Raw genomic sequence first — 16,536 nt, 5'->3', positions numbered from 1 at the left:
AGAGTTGACTCATACCCCATAACAGAGGTGATTAATAACACATAACAGAGTTGACTCATCATCATTTTTCCACAATCCCCTACCAAAGGCTTGTGCCTCAATTGAAATGGTCCTTTAATATGGACCAATGCTTACAAATTTGAATGGACTGTTGTTTTGGCAGCAGCCATTTAAATCAAGTGCAGCATAATCTTCTCTTTTTAATGCTAATATCTGCCATTCCCATGTGAACCAGACGGAGGGCCAGAATGTGTTAGACTCCCACACACGAAGACTCACAAAAGACACACGCTTCACGCACAGAGTGCATCAGAGGGGACCATGGTTCAGTTGCTCTGGTTTTCTGTCAGTCATTCAGTCAGACACCCAGGAAGAATGAATCATTTATATCCATTTCCTTTCTGCCACGTCTGACTGATGTGACAGCTGGCTACCAAATTCCCAAAATCCTGTCGTTTTCCACTCTTCAAAGCTCCAGAATGACAACTGAATGACAATAATGCATCACAACTCTCCCTGCATACGTTAGAGAAACTACAAACTTATTGAAAACCAAGCCAAGTCAATACAACAAAGTCGCTCCACTAATCTTAATTTTTCTGTTTTGCCTCAAGAGTGAATTTAAATGAGGCTTTCACATGATATTAAAGTTGATGTTTACTCGTTCAAGGCCATCGGTTTTGAGGAACTGCTAGCTTCACCATTCCACTAAATGCTCTGTGTCTGCAATGTGTCACAGACCGTTTATAATTTATGCATAGCTGACAGAGACCTTGCACTAATGCATCCGACTAAACCAGACAGCTCAATGGTAACGCATTTGGAGATGAGATAATCGTGGTAAACTGTACACCATACATTTTATAACAACACTTATAACAATTTGCGGCATAGGTTATTTCCATTTGACAGCTAGCTTTGTATGCTAGGTTAAGTCTGAATTACGGTAGAGGTATGACCTGGAGATAAAGATAATCCAGGGTCCATACCTATCGGATCATTCCCACATGATGACCACTTCAAAACGCAACTGACTCGACAATTTCAGCATCGGGGGCATCAAAGTTAAACAAATATTTTAGGATCGCCCTTGACTTGCCCTGAGAGTTGGATGGCGATAACACAAACAGTATGGTGTATTGGCTATTGAGACCTGCCATGCCACAGTCGCATGGAAAATGACAGACCTGCTATGAGACGATACCTTGTGTGGTCCAATCATTTGAGAAAATTGACGACTAACGAGTAAACGAGCACATGAACGCAATTACAACATTCCAAATGCGTCTCCTTTTTAAAGTTTGGTCTGATGGATGCCTGTCCAAGTGACAAGGTCAGGCTCCATAATCCTAACTGGTAATATGTACTGTACAGAACCACTGTTGAACATGACAGCATCTGTTCTGCTAATCCACCCTCCTCAACACTGATTTAATCAGGACTAACATTTCATAATAAATACATGCTCAAACCAACATGTAGGCCAGCTTTCTCTGCAACGTGATTTTTAGTTGAAGAGTGGTTAGCTTCATACTGCTTAATTTCTAAGAGGTAACGGCAATAATGTGAGTGACCATTGTGATGTTTGTCCAATCTGTCTTTATTTTATACCATCACTTCCTCCTCTCACACCTGTGATCCCACAGGAATGTTCTCAGCACTATTTTCAATAACCTCAATGCTCTTTGATGCTATTTTAGAGCATGTCGGTTTCAAGTCCCAGTTTCACTTCTGACTGTTGGCTTGTGACCCTGTTCCCTGTTCCACATTTTGCTGTTCAGGAGGATTATGGGGGCAAAGCCACCCAGAACTGAGACTTTGAGTCAATTTCAGCAGAGAGCATTAGCGAAGAGGACAAGGGCACTTGGCACATGGTCACACACAATGTTGGCTATGCTGTGGTGTGGACTGTGGAGGTTTGGGGAGGAGGGATGAGGCTAAGTGAGGTAGGGGGGGGGGGGATTATCTCACTGCAATACACACTTGAGGGACGTCCAGATGGACCAGGGTGCTGTGTCTACAGGGAGCCAAGTATGTATGGGCACACACGCACAGAGGGGAGCATTCAACACACATGCACATTTATGAGCACGTTTTCCAACTGGGGTTGAAAGAGAATGTGTGAGAGAGAGAGAAGAGCTGTCCATCTGGTATTCTAAAATGCTGAAATATGCTAATTTAATCCAACTTTATGCTGCACCACAGTCTGAGGAAATTGAAGAACTATTTATGCGGTTTCAAGTTGAATCTTGCCTGGCATACTGTATACAAATCCAATTACATAGTAACGAATGGAAATCTGACAATACTCACCATTGGCTCTCTGAGGGTGACGGCTTGGCTTCTCCTTCAGTTCTATGACGTTTGTCTTGTTATTGTTGTGTGTCAGTGTGTCTTCCACTATAACATCCTGATCATCATCTTGCTTGCTCTCTGTGGATGGTGTTATGGGAAGAGAGGACCCATCATGGTTGCTTTCCCCGACAGTGGTTTCACTCCCCACAGTGTCCCTAGTCTGGTGCTCCCCCTCCCCACCCTTACATAAGGAGACTTGGCCCTCATCAGCCCCAGTGTCCATCGCCTGCTCCTGGGCTCCTGGTTCTCCATTGGTCCGGGGGCTAGTGGGGCTTCGGCTGCTCAGGGAGCCTAACATGGAGCTGGGGCTGGAGTGGAGGGAGAGGGAGGGCGTCTCTGGTTCTCTGGTCTGGGTACCTCGTACCCCACACGGCTCCTGGATGAAGCCCACAAACATGACCCCCTGGTCTGCAGCATCCTGGATCTGCTGGAGAGACAGACAGCAAACAACCGCCTTAGAGAGATCCGTGGACGACCTGACTTTTACAAATACAATTTAATAATACCAACCTTTCATACTGTATGCTCTGTTGTGATGGACTGTTATTTAAGATCACGTTGGCTAATCGTGAGTAAGATCAAAGTTGTAGCTAGTGCTCAATGGACTTTCTAAAAAATGGGTGATAACCTTGAAACACAACCTAGAACATAAGCACACATTGCTAAGTTATACCATTAAAGAACCATAGCTATTTTTTCCCCCAGAATTTCCCCCATTTACTCCCTATTTTATCAACCAAATGGATTCCAGGGGAACTGTTTCCATACCTGGTATTATCATATAATTATAGAGGCACTCCCCCTCCCTCCACCCCTCTTCCCAGCATCAGCCATTCAAATTGAAATAGAGTTGATTGGATTGCAATGGCTCCAGCCCTGGCAGGACAGCATCCCAAATCAAGAATTGCTTTTCCCATTTCATTGTCATCTGGCATTTTATGTCAATATTGGGATTTTCCATCAAAATGAAATTGAAATGTTAACTGTCAAGCAGTGTTAATGATGCCATTCTCCATTCACATTCTGTCATAAGATCCAGCCAGAGGCAGTACGTTCTGCAGCCGGGGACCAGGAGAATCCAAATCAAATCAGCATGGGTGCCATATCACAGGTTATTCTCTATGAAATGAAATTGTAAAACAGTCACATCGTTTCCTAGCTCCATTGTTTAATATCTATTGAACGTTCACTCAGAACTTGCACATTTTTATTCCCAGACAAATTGCAAAATGGAATTGCCAAGATGAAAATAAAAAATATTGGATCTCATTTGAGGTTAACGTTGCCAGTTCAATGAGGGAGAGGGATCATTTCTACTGTGTGTGTGTTAATGTGGGTCGACTCAGGTGTGAAGGTAATGGATAGCCTTTGAAATGGTCCGCATTGACTGGAAAATCACACTACTGTGTAATGCACATGCCCAGGTCAGAGAAACAGGTAAGCGTCATATGTTTCTGTTACATTGCTATTTATAATGACAAGTCTCTTTGCTTTTAATAGACGTCTGTGATATCTCCTAATACGATATGGTTATGGCCATCAGCTTGCTTGAGAGTGGTTAGTGCTAACATGTCTTCACTGCAGAATGAGAGCAGCCCTCTGTAAAGACTTTAATTTTCCAGTTCTACATAGGCTACATATTTCCTATTTTCCAGATATTAGAGAGAGTGCTCCAGGAGCTGAGAGTTTGAAGGTCAGAATGAAACTCAGGTCCTCAGGCGACTGGCCGGCTGATTTGATAACCCATTTCTACTCCCCAATGTTTTATTAAAACTACGGACCGTCTCGTCTACTGGCTGTGGAAAGCGAGTCGAGATAATGAAGAAACCCAACAGATAGTTTTTGCCCACAGCGCCTTTAGGACTTATGGGCTGGCCAGTTGTGTCTGTGATCTGAGTCCACTATACCCTTTTCACACTATCATGCCACCTGAACAAAACTGTGCAGGCTTAATATTTCCGTTCACATCGATGTCCTTTTCAGCACAGGATGCCTAACCACTAACCAAGCCAGCTCAGTGCAACTTGGCTTGGCTCAGCTCGTCTCAGTAGTGTGACAGGGCCTTATCTGAGGCTCACCTTCTTGACATAGCCCTGGATGAGCTCAGGGGTGGGCACCTGGTCGGTAGACAGACACTGCTCCAGCTGCAGACGGTAGGGAGCACAGCTCGACTGGCTTTTCTCCAACCTGCGGTAGCAGCCCACACGGCAGGAGAGAGAGGAACAACACATTTCAGCCACAGTCACTTCAGTCATACACGATACAGACATACACCACATTCTGTAATACATATCTGAAATGGTTGCACAGGAAAAATCCTTGGAAATTAAGTATTTATGGATTTATGAAAATAATTTATTAATAAATCACTTATGAGCCGTGTTAATGTAATTGTTGGCCTGTATGACAAAAAAAAAGGAGCACTTAATGTGGACACAAATCAGGATTGAAAGGGACACATTAGGGTGGGATAGGAAACTCAATGCAATACAAATCTTGTCTTGTTTTTCCACTTATCAGTATTATGGGTGGATGGAATCTATTTATATGGGTCGGTATGTTTCTAATTTCTCTGGAGGAAATCCCACTGCTTGCCCTGGAGGAGTCCAATGCCCCAGCTTCCATCGCTCTGCTTCACCTCTCATCCTGTTGACAACACGGATGGGACCCTTCCACCCTCGCCACAGCATGTGTGTGTATGTACAGTACGTACCTGTGTGTGTAAGGAGACTTTAAACATTATCACATGCAGCCCAGGCCTAGCTCTCTCTGTGTCACACGGACTTCACAACACAGCGGGAACCTGAGTCATCTCTCACAGTCAACAACACCCTACAGAAGTCAGACATCACTGTCACGCCAGTCCCCCATCTTTATGCAATGCAACTTATCCCAGATCAAATGTCAGTAGCAAACTGTGTCAAGGAAAATCTGCACATTGGATGCTCTGAATCAGGTAGAGGTTTTTGCAAACTTACTGTGCAATTCACAGCACCGTGAAGCACCAATGTAAAGGAAAACCTCGGAATTTTGCTAATTGTTTTCCACGTTCTGTTATTGGAAATCATGATAAGCAGATTGGATCTGTAAACTTGAGGAGGGCTCAAATCCATAATGGACAAAGTGGGAGAAAATAACTAGTCTCCCATCGCCTCTCTAGAGGTAAGGACTTCTTTAAAAATAGCCCCATCACCTGCAGTCCATTTTCTCGTTGTAAAACAGGTTACTTGCATTCAACCCCATAGATCTGCTGTCTACCGCCAGGCCGCTAGAGTAAGTGTCAAACGCATGTCTGGCTCCAGCCTGCAGCTGGGCTGACTTCAGCCTCCTCCTGGGTGTACGTCTGCCGGACTTCCCACTCCTTATGCAGACTGCTGCTGCTATCTATTCAGCTGCACTGTCAGTCAGGTTCAACCGCTCAAGGTTCTGTATCCTGGACCACAGGAGTATTAAAGGCACAGTCTGGGATTTGGAATCTGGGGATGGTTATTTTAATTCTTGATATGGTGGGGCGTGATTAAGTTTTTCGAAACCCAGAATGTAGCTCTAAACCCAGAAGCCCTCACATCGGGCGCCAAAATCGCAATTCCAAAAATCACAATCTCCATGACAACGGCTCGGTCAGGATCCACCATCGAACCTGTGTTTAGCAATCTTTCATCCCTGGCCTTTAATAATATAGCACATCTTTTTCTAATGTCAGCTTTTCACAGAGTCATGAATAATTTCTTTGGACGAATCCCCTCTAATGGTTTCTGGTCCATACAGCTCTCTCCCAGAGCGCATGTGAATTCTACAATTATCCAATAGATGATGAATATATCCCATCAGACACTGCCTGCTGAACTGTAACCCCTCTACGCCGCAACCAAATTGAACATTGGGAAATTTGACAGTTGACATTTGAAAATTAAAATGGTCCTATCTATTCTCTCTGATCCACAGATTTGAGCAGGTTACCACGGTCACCAGTGACAAATCACAGTCAGAGACAACAGGCTTTTAAAGTTATGGCCTACTTAAAGATGCACTCCATGATTTTAAGCACAACAAATTGGAACGTATAGTATAAATTGGATTTGAAACAAATAGTTGCAAAAAAAATCGACAACATTTGCAGGACATAACATATCATACAAAATGAATGACGTACTGTAGTACCCAATTTGATGACATAGTACACAAAAAAAAAGGGACTACTTTTGGCTCGTGAGCGCCACTTCAAAACTACTGGCTGAAATTATACAAGTTTGAGAGATTATCTTAAACTAAATAGTTATTCCAGGTGACAGTGTTTAACATGAACAATACTGGCTCCCAGCTCTATATAAGCTACCTGCCCCTGTGTAATTCCTGGCTCTAGAAGCTTTTGCAATGTCACACTACTGTGCAGCTATACCCTTGTTCACTGAGGCTTTACAATTGAGGCTAATACTGTAGAAAATTGGCTGGGATTGTATCCAAAGAGACATTGTGTGCATACTAAACACAGCACATCCAGCTGCTGCTAAGCATAGCCTAGCTGCTGTTCTTGTTCTGGTTCTCTCACACACACTATCTCTCCCCCTCTGTCTGTCTCTCCTTCTGTCTGTCTCCAGCTGACGCATAGCGCACTGCAGAGCGAAGAAGACACTTTTGGGTCTGTTTGCTTTGGGAGAGTGATGAATGGTTGCGCTGTCATTGCAGTTTTCGCTCCCTGATTCAAGGGACTGACAAGGGAATAGGAGTGGAAGATGCTACCTGGTTGATTTTTGTTTTGTTCTTTCTCTTTTATCCCCCCCCCCCCCCCGCCCCCCGCCCCTGGGGCTGGTGCTGATGTGAGCAGCTGTCTCCACGGTGACAGACTCTGAGATAAAGCAGGACGGTTTGGCCGGAGCCATCAAAGGATGGCAGCCCTTTCTCTCTTTCTAACTCCTGCTCGTTCACACTCCAGCTGTGATCTTGTTTTCTCTCTCTACCGCTTTCTATTCCTCTCCTCATCTTCTCTTTTTTTCTTCAGAGGAAGGCAACCATGTCGGTGTGTAAAAACCATACTGCTGCCCATTCATCCATCCCTTTTCATACAAAATCAATATTTATGTGCTCCCAGCATAGGATTAGTGTCTTGAACTTGTTTGTGAGTGGTTTTTGTGTAAAGACAGTGGGAGAGAGGTGTGATGTATTTCCCTAGACCCTAGGAGCTCATTAATGGGCACAGGCTGTCTTTAGAAAGAAGGCAAGAGCCACCTGAGTGGACGGATAGTTGTGCTTTACAACTAACTAAATCCTCCACCTGTACCAGCCAAATGGTTTGATCCTTTCAAGACAACACTAGGCAACCAGGAAGCACCAAACAAGAACAACAGGGCAAGGAGCCTAAACCCCAATATACTGAGGAATGTGCAGGAATTATCTTTCCATGTTCGGAATTATTTATTTTAGGAATCTCGAGATGAATTCCTGGATCATAATTCAGCGAGGGGAGAGTCCAGGGATTTATGGAGTGTGGCGTCACTGTCCGACCCCAGGACTCTGGATCCACGAGAGAGAACAGACCAGGCCATAAAACACTGTTAAGAGGGGAGGGTGAGAGGTTTAACTGCTGCCCCTCTAACCTCTCTGTGGGGAAAGTGACTAGTGAGTGTCTGATTCTACTTCACGCAGGCAGTCATTCCCAGAGACAGACCTTCATGTGGCCTAACACGCATGAAACCGCTGTCCTTCATAACAGCCAGCTGGTAGAACACGGGGCACACGAGGCAAGCCAGACAGGGCTTCAGCCGGAAACCACCACTACCAGCACCACCCCACCATGCCCTTCACATACACTTGGAGTAAAACCATGCCCTGATCCAAGCTGACTCTCACCCAGGGCTCGCGACACTGACAGGTGCCCGGGTGGAGGGCAGACATGGGGGGCAGCTGTGACTTTGGCCCATTCCACATGTTGGCCGGAGCATCAAAAGCTTGGAAAGAGATTATTTGCTTGCTAACGACCAAAACAACAGCCCTGTGACAGCTAGCCCAAAACAACCTCTGTAATACCAATGTCTACATCCATGTAGTAATATACATTTGTATTTGCTGTTCATATTACGTAATTACAAACCTTACATAAACGCAAATGTATTGACCCTGGATAAGGCTTATGCTAATTGTGTTAATGTAGGTGCTCTGAATAAGTGCAATGTGTATGTACTCGTACCCATCATCGAGTCGGATCAGCACGGCCCTGTAGAGCTGGTGCTGGGGGCTGACTGCGTCGGAACCACAGGGATGAATGAAGGGGTGAACGGCAACTAGGGAGAAGCCCTGCTGGTACAGGTCCTGGAGCTGGACTGGGAGCTCCCGCACAGACGAAAGACACAGTGTAGATGAGCCATCTGAAAGACAGGGAACGAGAAAAGGTACAGATTCTGAGGAACATGTGTGTGGTTGGTTCAGGTGTTTTGTCATGGCAGTGGAAGTTATAGTGATAGTACTGACTATAGTAGTAGTCCAGTGAATGATACTCAAATTCAGGTGAAAGTGATAAACAGAGAGGAGGTTCAGCAACATTTGGAGGACAATGGAATTCAATAAATAAAAGCTTCTTTATTAAAAGTAGAACCGAAGCGTTTCGGCTTTTGGATTTCTTTAGGACTTTTAAACATACACAGGGAACTATCATGGACAACCAAGAAAAGTCTCACAAAAAGGTTACATTCAAATGGAATCTAGTTGAACTCATCCATGACCAGGTCAAATAGAGATACGGAGGGAGGTCAACCAAATTGCCTAACAGAAAACGTCCCTATCGAATGTCATACTACTTTACTGCAGTACAACAACCCAAACGTAAGCAGGACCGGATGTCAGTGTTGATCCACGGAGCATTTTCAGTTTGTTTTGGCAATTAGCATCATGCCTTTGGCTTTGGCTCCCTGGTCTGAGAGTTAATAAGACAGGATAAAAATCCAATCAAAGCTGATTGTTTAGCTCTATGATACGAGCCGTTTTCCGAGGAGAGCTTTGATGCCTTCTCGACAGGGCTTAACCTCCCAATAGCAGTGGTGAAGACAGACGCTTGGAATTAACAAGATAGTAGACTCGCTGAGTGACCAGATATTTTGACGTGGGGGGAGAAGGAAAGGGGGGGGGGGGGGGGGGGGGGGGTGTATTTTAAGCCTAGTCGTCTCCAGTCGTCTCAGCACAATCCAAGCAGCTTGGGAACAGGTCCAAACAGTTGGCCCGCTTGGGAGACAGTCAAGACAAAGAGCAGGATGGAGGGAAGGAGGAGGAGAGGAGGGGTGCTGAGTCTGTTGTAATCTGTCACCTGAAACAAGTTGTGGGAATGTCACTGCTGGTAATTGGAATCAATGCGGCTTAAAGTGGGAAGAAAAAAGGTAAAGTCCATGGGAACGTCGGAACGGAAAGTATATGAGAGGTCGCGGTCAGGGAAGGATCATTTGGTCATGGAGAAATACTCACAACTTCATATCATCAACAAGAAAATGCTTAGGACAAAATTAGTGTAACTCTCACATTAGCATTTGTGGTTGAATAGATCCAACAGAGTGATGGTGCTATAGACATGGGTTCACTCAAGCGAAATGATGAAGTTAGTGTTTTCCCAGTCAAACTACAAATCAAAAAGATATACTGTGCCTGTTTCTATTTGCCAATTACTGTGGTTGATACATTTCACTGTGTTAACTGAGTGTCTGTGAATTAATATAACAACTCAATTGTTCTACCAGTCTAGAGTACACTACTGTAACACAATAGTGTGACTAACAGTACAGTATATCGGGTTTCCCAAACTCTGTCCTGGGCCGAATAACCAAGTCATCATCAAGCTTTGATTATTTGAATCTGCTCTGTAGTGCTAGGGCAAAAAACAAAACGTGCACCCGGGGGGCCCTAGGACCGAGTCTGCAGGATATCACCAGAACAACAATAGAGGAAAGGGGAGCAGTGGAGCAAGCCTTGTATTGCCAACCAGGAAACAGCAGCATTGTGGAGGAGATGAACACTGATTCAGTGAGGATCTGAAGTCTCTCCTGGGCATGGAACCAGAGGTTCATTGTGAAACAGCTACAAAAGAATCCACTGTCCCCTCAGGCCAGTAACTGGTTGGCTAAAAATATCCCCACATTTTCTCAATCACACTCTGTCCTACTCCGACACAATACAGGAGCTCCCAGAGCTAAACGGCATGACAGAGAAAAGAAATAGGCCACCCGATCAAAATGTGTGGAACATCATTTCTTTTCTGCCCTACTGCCGTTGGAAATGTAATTAATCCTTCTGTGATCCTGTGATTTTATTTTCCTGTTTTGGTGATCAACACACCCTTTCCCTTGAGGCTTGGTTCTGTGCTGTGTATGTATGCCGGGTCTGTGAGATGGTGGATATAAAATAACGTGACTAGAATTCTCTCTGCTTACTTTCTGAACACTCCATTGAGATGAGTAAATATGGAATATGTTTTTCATTAAGAGCCAATGGAAACACACCCATAAGGGGACTTCTTAAGTTGCCTCTAGAGCTGATCCTGAAATCGAATCCAAAAGCCTTCCTACTGTGGCCAACCGATATGTATATTTATCATTCAAACATCTCCTTTGAAGCCTAGTGCAGGATAATGCGAGGTCTCACAAAAATGTGTGACGCGGTGAGAAAATTTATTTGGCAATAAGACCCTGTTATCCATACAGAAACCCATTTTTTTAAGTAGATAAATTCAGATTAGATTCTGTGCAGTATATGTATATCTCATGTCAATGTTTGCGTTTAATATCGTAAACGTGAGGGCCCTTGTTTGAAAAGCCCATATTCAGACTGAGGCAGTCTGGTTAACGTTATCAACAAATTGGAAGCCAGTTTCTTTTCCCTTTTTTGTTTACCCAGAAAATAAATTAACTTACATAAACGGAAGGGAAAAAAATTAATCGTACCTTGACAAATAATGAAAGAAAAGGCTCCTGGCTGACAGCCAATGAATTGGTTTTCTGTAAAAATTCTGTTAGCACAGAGTCATCAAACAAAATACTCCCATTTAACAATGAAGAGAAAACAAAATGTGGGGTTTTTTCATTATTATCTGCTTCTCCAGGTTATGTCCACACACAGGCCGTATTAGATGAAAATAAGTTTAACTGTTGGATCCTATTTTTGTAGAAATAAAAAGCTTTTAGTTAAGTTGATCATCTTTACATGGCAACTGCCTGGCATTGACCACATGTGCACATGAATACATTTTCTTGTGTGTAAGTCATCCTCAAGAACATGATGATCCAAACAAGTTTCAAATACTTCTCAATCATCTTGGTCCTACTACACAATACATTATAGTGATATACAGTGCTTTCGTAAAGTATTCAGACCCCTTGACTTAATCTAGAATGTATTCAATTAAAACAATTCCTCAGCAATCTACACAAAATACCCCATAATGACAAAGTGAAAAAAATAATTTAAATAATTTTTAGCAAATTTATTATAAAAAAAGAACAGAAAAATCTTATTTACATAATTATTCAGACCCTTTGCTAGGAGACTCGAAATTGAGCTCAGGTGCATCCTGTTTCCATTGATCATCCATGAGATGTTTCTACAACTTGATTGGAGTTCACCTGTGGTAAATTAAATTGATTGGACATGATTTGGAAAGGCACACACCTGTCTATATAAGGTCCCACGGTTGACAGTGAATTCCAGAGCAAAAACCATGCCATGAGATCGAAGGAAATGTCCATAGAGCGCCAAGACAGGATTGTGTTGAGGCACAGATCTGGGGAAGGGTAGCAAAACATTTCTGCAGCATTGAAGGTCCCCATGAACACAGTGGCATCCATCATTCTTAAATGAAAGAAGTTTGGAACCACCAAGACTCTTCCTAGAGCTGGCTGCCAGGCCAAACTGAGCAATCGAGGGAGAAGGGCCTAGGTCGGGGAGGTGACCAAAAACCTGATGGCCACTCTGACAGAGCTCCAGAGTTCTTCTGTGGAGATGGGAGAACCTTCCAGAAGGACAACCATCTCTGCAGCACTCCATCAATCAGGCCTTTATGGTAGAGTGGCCAGACAAAACCACTCCTCAGTAAAAGGGACATGACAGCCCGCTTGGAGTTTGCCAAAAGGCACCTAAAGTACTCTCAGACCATGAGAAACAAGATTCTCTGGTCTGATGAAACCAAGATTGAACTCTTTGGCCTGAATGCCAAGCGTCGTGTCTGGAGGAAACCTGGCACCATCCCTATGGTGAAGCATGGTGGTGTCAGAATCATGCTGTGGGGATGCTTTCAGTGGCATGGATTGGGAAACAAGTTATGACCGAGGGAAAGATGAACGGAGCAATGTACAGATAGATCCTTGATGAAAACCTGCTCCAGAGCTCTCCGGACCTCAGACTGGGGCAAAAGTTCACCTTCCAACAGGACAACAACCCTCAGCACACAACCAAGACGACGCAGGATTGGATTCGGGACAAGTCTCTGAATGTCCTTGAGTGGCCCAGCCAGATCTTTACAGACAATTTCTTCGACCTCATGGCTTGGTAAGCATTTCAGGGTAAGATCTGCACCTGTTGTATTCGGCGAATGTGAAAAATACAATTTTATTTTATTTTACTTGAACCCGATCGGACATGGAGAGACCTGAAAATAGCTGTGCAGCGATGCTCCCCGTCCAACCTGACAGAGCTTGAGAGGATCTGCAGAGAAGAATGGGAGAAACTCCCCAAATACAGGTGTGCCAAGCTTGTTGCATCATACCCAAGAAGACTTGAGGCTGTAATCGCTGCCAAAGGTGTTTCAACAAAGTACTGAGTAAAGGGTCTGAATACTTATGTAAATGTGATATTTCAGTGTTTTTTTATTTATCAATTTGCAAACATTTCTAAAAATCTGCTTTTGCTTTGTCATTATGGGGTATTGTGTGTAGCTTGATGAGGAAAAACGAATTAATTCATTTTAGAATAAGGCTGTAACGTACCAAAATGTGGAAAAAGTCAAGGGGTCTGAATACTTTCTGAATGCACTGTGTATTTCACCTAGGCTGTATATTCCACCTGGGTATTCACACCCCTTGACTTTTTTACATTTTGTTGTCTTACAGCCTGAAATGTAAATGGATTACATTTAGATTTTGTGTCACTAGCCTACACACAATACCCCAACATGTCAAAGTGGAATTATCTGTAAGGTCCCTCAGTCGAGCAGTGAATTTCAAACACAAATTCAACCACATAGACCAGAGAGGTTTTCCAATGCCTGGCAAACAAGGGCATCTATTGGTAGATCTGTGGAAAAAAAGCAGACATTGAATATCCCTTTGAGCATGGTGAAGTTATTAATTACACTTTGGATAGTGTATCAATACCCTCAGTCACTACAAAGATACAGGCATCCTTCCTAACTCAGTTGCTGGAGAGGAAGGAAACCACTCAGGGATTTCACAATGAGGCCAATGGTGACTTTAAAACAATTACAGAGTTTAATGGCTGTGAAAGGAGAAAATTGAGGATGGATCAACAACATTGTAGTAACACTGTCATGACCCTTATATTTACACCTGATGTGACATACAGTATATTGCGTTATTTTATGGCTGGTTATGACGCATTCATACGTTTCAAAACCTACATTTATTAAAATGTGTCAGTTGTAATCACTGCCAAAGGTGATTCTAACATGTATTGACTCTGGGGTGTGAATACTTATGTAAATTAGATATTTCTGAATTTCATTTTCAATACATTTGCAAACATTTATAAAAATACGTTTTTACTTGGTCATTATGGGGTATTGTGTGTAGTTAAATATTTAATCAATTTTGAATTCAGGTTGTAACACAACAATGTGGAATAAGTCAAGGGGTATGAGTAACTTTTTGATGGCACTGTAAATGTGACATATTATTCAACGGTGGTTCTAATCCTGAATGCTGATTGGTATAAACCGCATTCCAGCCGGTGTCTATTCCACCAGTTACCACTGACTAAATCTATGACATTAAAATGCCTATTTACTCTGTTCCATCTGACTGCGCAATCTGCTGTATCATCAGCCCAGCCAGGCAATTTATAAACTTGATCTCCACTATAAAAAGCATCAAGACATTATCTCACATTTATTTTAGACTAACATTTAGATTTCAACAGCGGAGATTTGTATAAACCTTGCTGTCTGTCTCTCCAACATTTGCAACGTTGTTTCAATATTCAAATTCGACCTCCAGCTGTCCCATAGTAATGAACATTTTGGGAGTCGGGATGAGACAGACAGGAAGATTTTCTCAGCCTGTCAAAATCATGACTCAGCATAATTTTTATGGATATATACAAATAACTATCAATAAAAAACAGGTCAAACTAAACGAAGTGCAGCTAGTTTGAAGTCTTTCCAGCTTCAGTTTGAATTGATTGTGTTAGCTGTGTTGTTGGCGAGCTCCTGTGAACAACAATGTCATGACGAGAAAGCACATTTTCTATGCCAGGTGAAATCGTACATCATCAGCTCCTTATTATGATTGTATCCAAATAAATGTCACAGTTTAAAGAAATGTTAAACAGCTTAAACAAATGAAAATGCAGCTACTTCGTTGTTATTCTGGCTGCATTGTTTAACGTGACTGTAAATTAGCCGTAGTTGGCTAGCTAGCAAGCGAGGGATTAGAACGTTGCCAGCCAATATGGCAATGGAACATTTAGAATGAATTCCTGAGTCGCGTCCGTAGACACAGAACAAAAAGACTGAACGACTGGGTCGCATTTCTGGCAACCGAACCTATAGAATGAACGACCAGCCGGCTTGGGTAGCAACCCTAGTTTTGTGTCAGGACTATTTCTTGTGGAAGGGTGAAATTGTATGAATAAAATCATAAAAAAATATATTTTTAATGAAAATGTCAATCATTATTTTAATATGTTGGTAACCCGTTGTATAAAAGTGATTATGCCCTCGAAGCCAGTGTTTGACTTCGTCTCGTGCCTAACACCCGTGCCAATATATCCTCCAAACACTGGCTTCTTGGGCATTATCACTTAATTATATCATGCGAGGTATATGTCATCAAAGGTGACATTCAACTAATGTCAGCCCAGGTGAAATATACTCTACTACAATGGGTAGATGTCACTATTTTGACATCCTTTGACATGTTTACAATATATTAGCATCATACACCCCACTTGCCATACAGCATTAAGACATGTGTAGACTCTGACATCCCTTATAATGACACCGGCTCAATTGTTCATTCGCCCTCTACCATCAGTTCCATGTAAGCACCGTTAAGCTCGACTGTTGCACTTCCATCAGTCAATGTATTAAAAATTAAATGAGTAAATAGGAAATTAATAAGCTGAGAGATTTGAGCGTGTGGGCTCCACCGACACTCGGTACTCCGCCGCTGGGGGACATGGTTCAACACGATTTGCATGAAACTTGAGTGGGGAAAAATAGACCCGGAATAAATTAGCTATTAGGACTCAGGGAAAAGTAAAACGTTCTTCCTGCTATCTGCTGTTCAGCATCATTTTCCCTCATCACAATTAAAGCGCTGTATATTTTCCTACCACACTAATAACTCATTTTGCTTATGGACAATATCAGATTCAAACTGATGTACAAACAACTTGAAGATTATAGTATCATTTCATTCAATTGAAAAAGTTAGCTGCTTTGAGATCAGGGTATGGGAAGTGGTGTTTTGCATGACAAAACGAGATGCATACTGTAGAGTAGAATATCCTGAAACCATATCCATATGACAATGACTAATGTAGCACCGTGCTCAAAATGACAATAGCCGCCACCCCTTCCCTATTTCTCCCCTAACGGGTGTACATGGTTGTGTATTGTGGGAATACCTACGGGGTCTACGGCAGTTCATAAAGCCTTACAAATGACCACAGAAGAACATTTAAAGTCTGTGTTAACCCACCCTTGCAGTATACTGTAAGTATCCAAAGTTCTCATACCCTCATCTGTGTCCAATTAAAATACTCTGTCTCCCTGAACCCTTCTTTCCACTGAGCACAACCTCTGGACCCGAATCCCCTGTCCAGGCCCTGCCCTATGCCATTAGCTTTCATAGACGCATAATGAAAATGTCGGCAGGTCCCCTGTCCGCACCTCTCCCCCATTTCTTCCCCCCACCACCCTCCTTTGTTGAGAGCAGAACCTATGGACCATACTCTCCTTACATCCCTCTCTGC

The 16,536-nt window shown here is 43.0% G+C and overlaps 1 protein-coding gene across 3 annotated transcripts in view; it reads right to left on the bottom strand.

The window, feature by feature from the left end:
* Window positions 1-16,536, bottom strand: part of LOC129857480 (raftlin-like) — a 70,863-nt gene that overhangs the window by 27,541 nt on the left and 26,786 nt on the right. For 2 of the 3 annotated variants that reach the window (XM_055925779.1, XM_055925778.1), the window contains 3 exons: window positions 8,540-8,717; window positions 4,434-4,542; window positions 2,314-2,782 (listed from right to left, as the gene is read on the bottom strand). In XM_055925779.1, the coding sequence (XP_055781754.1) occupies window positions 2,314-2,782; window positions 4,434-4,542; window positions 8,540-8,717 (756 nt within the window). The remainder of the gene's footprint in view (window positions 1-2,313; window positions 2,783-4,433; window positions 4,543-8,539; window positions 8,718-16,536) is intronic. The other variant, XM_055925780.1, reaches the window with a different exon arrangement.

This window comes from Salvelinus fontinalis, chromosome 6 (assembly GCF_029448725.1).
Source record: "Salvelinus fontinalis isolate EN_2023a chromosome 6, ASM2944872v1, whole genome shotgun sequence".
Classification (NCBI taxonomy): Eukaryota; Metazoa; Chordata; class Actinopteri; order Salmoniformes; family Salmonidae; genus Salvelinus; species Salvelinus fontinalis.
Note: the sequence above shows the minus strand (reverse complement) of the source record. Positions and strands in the feature narration are given on the sequence as shown.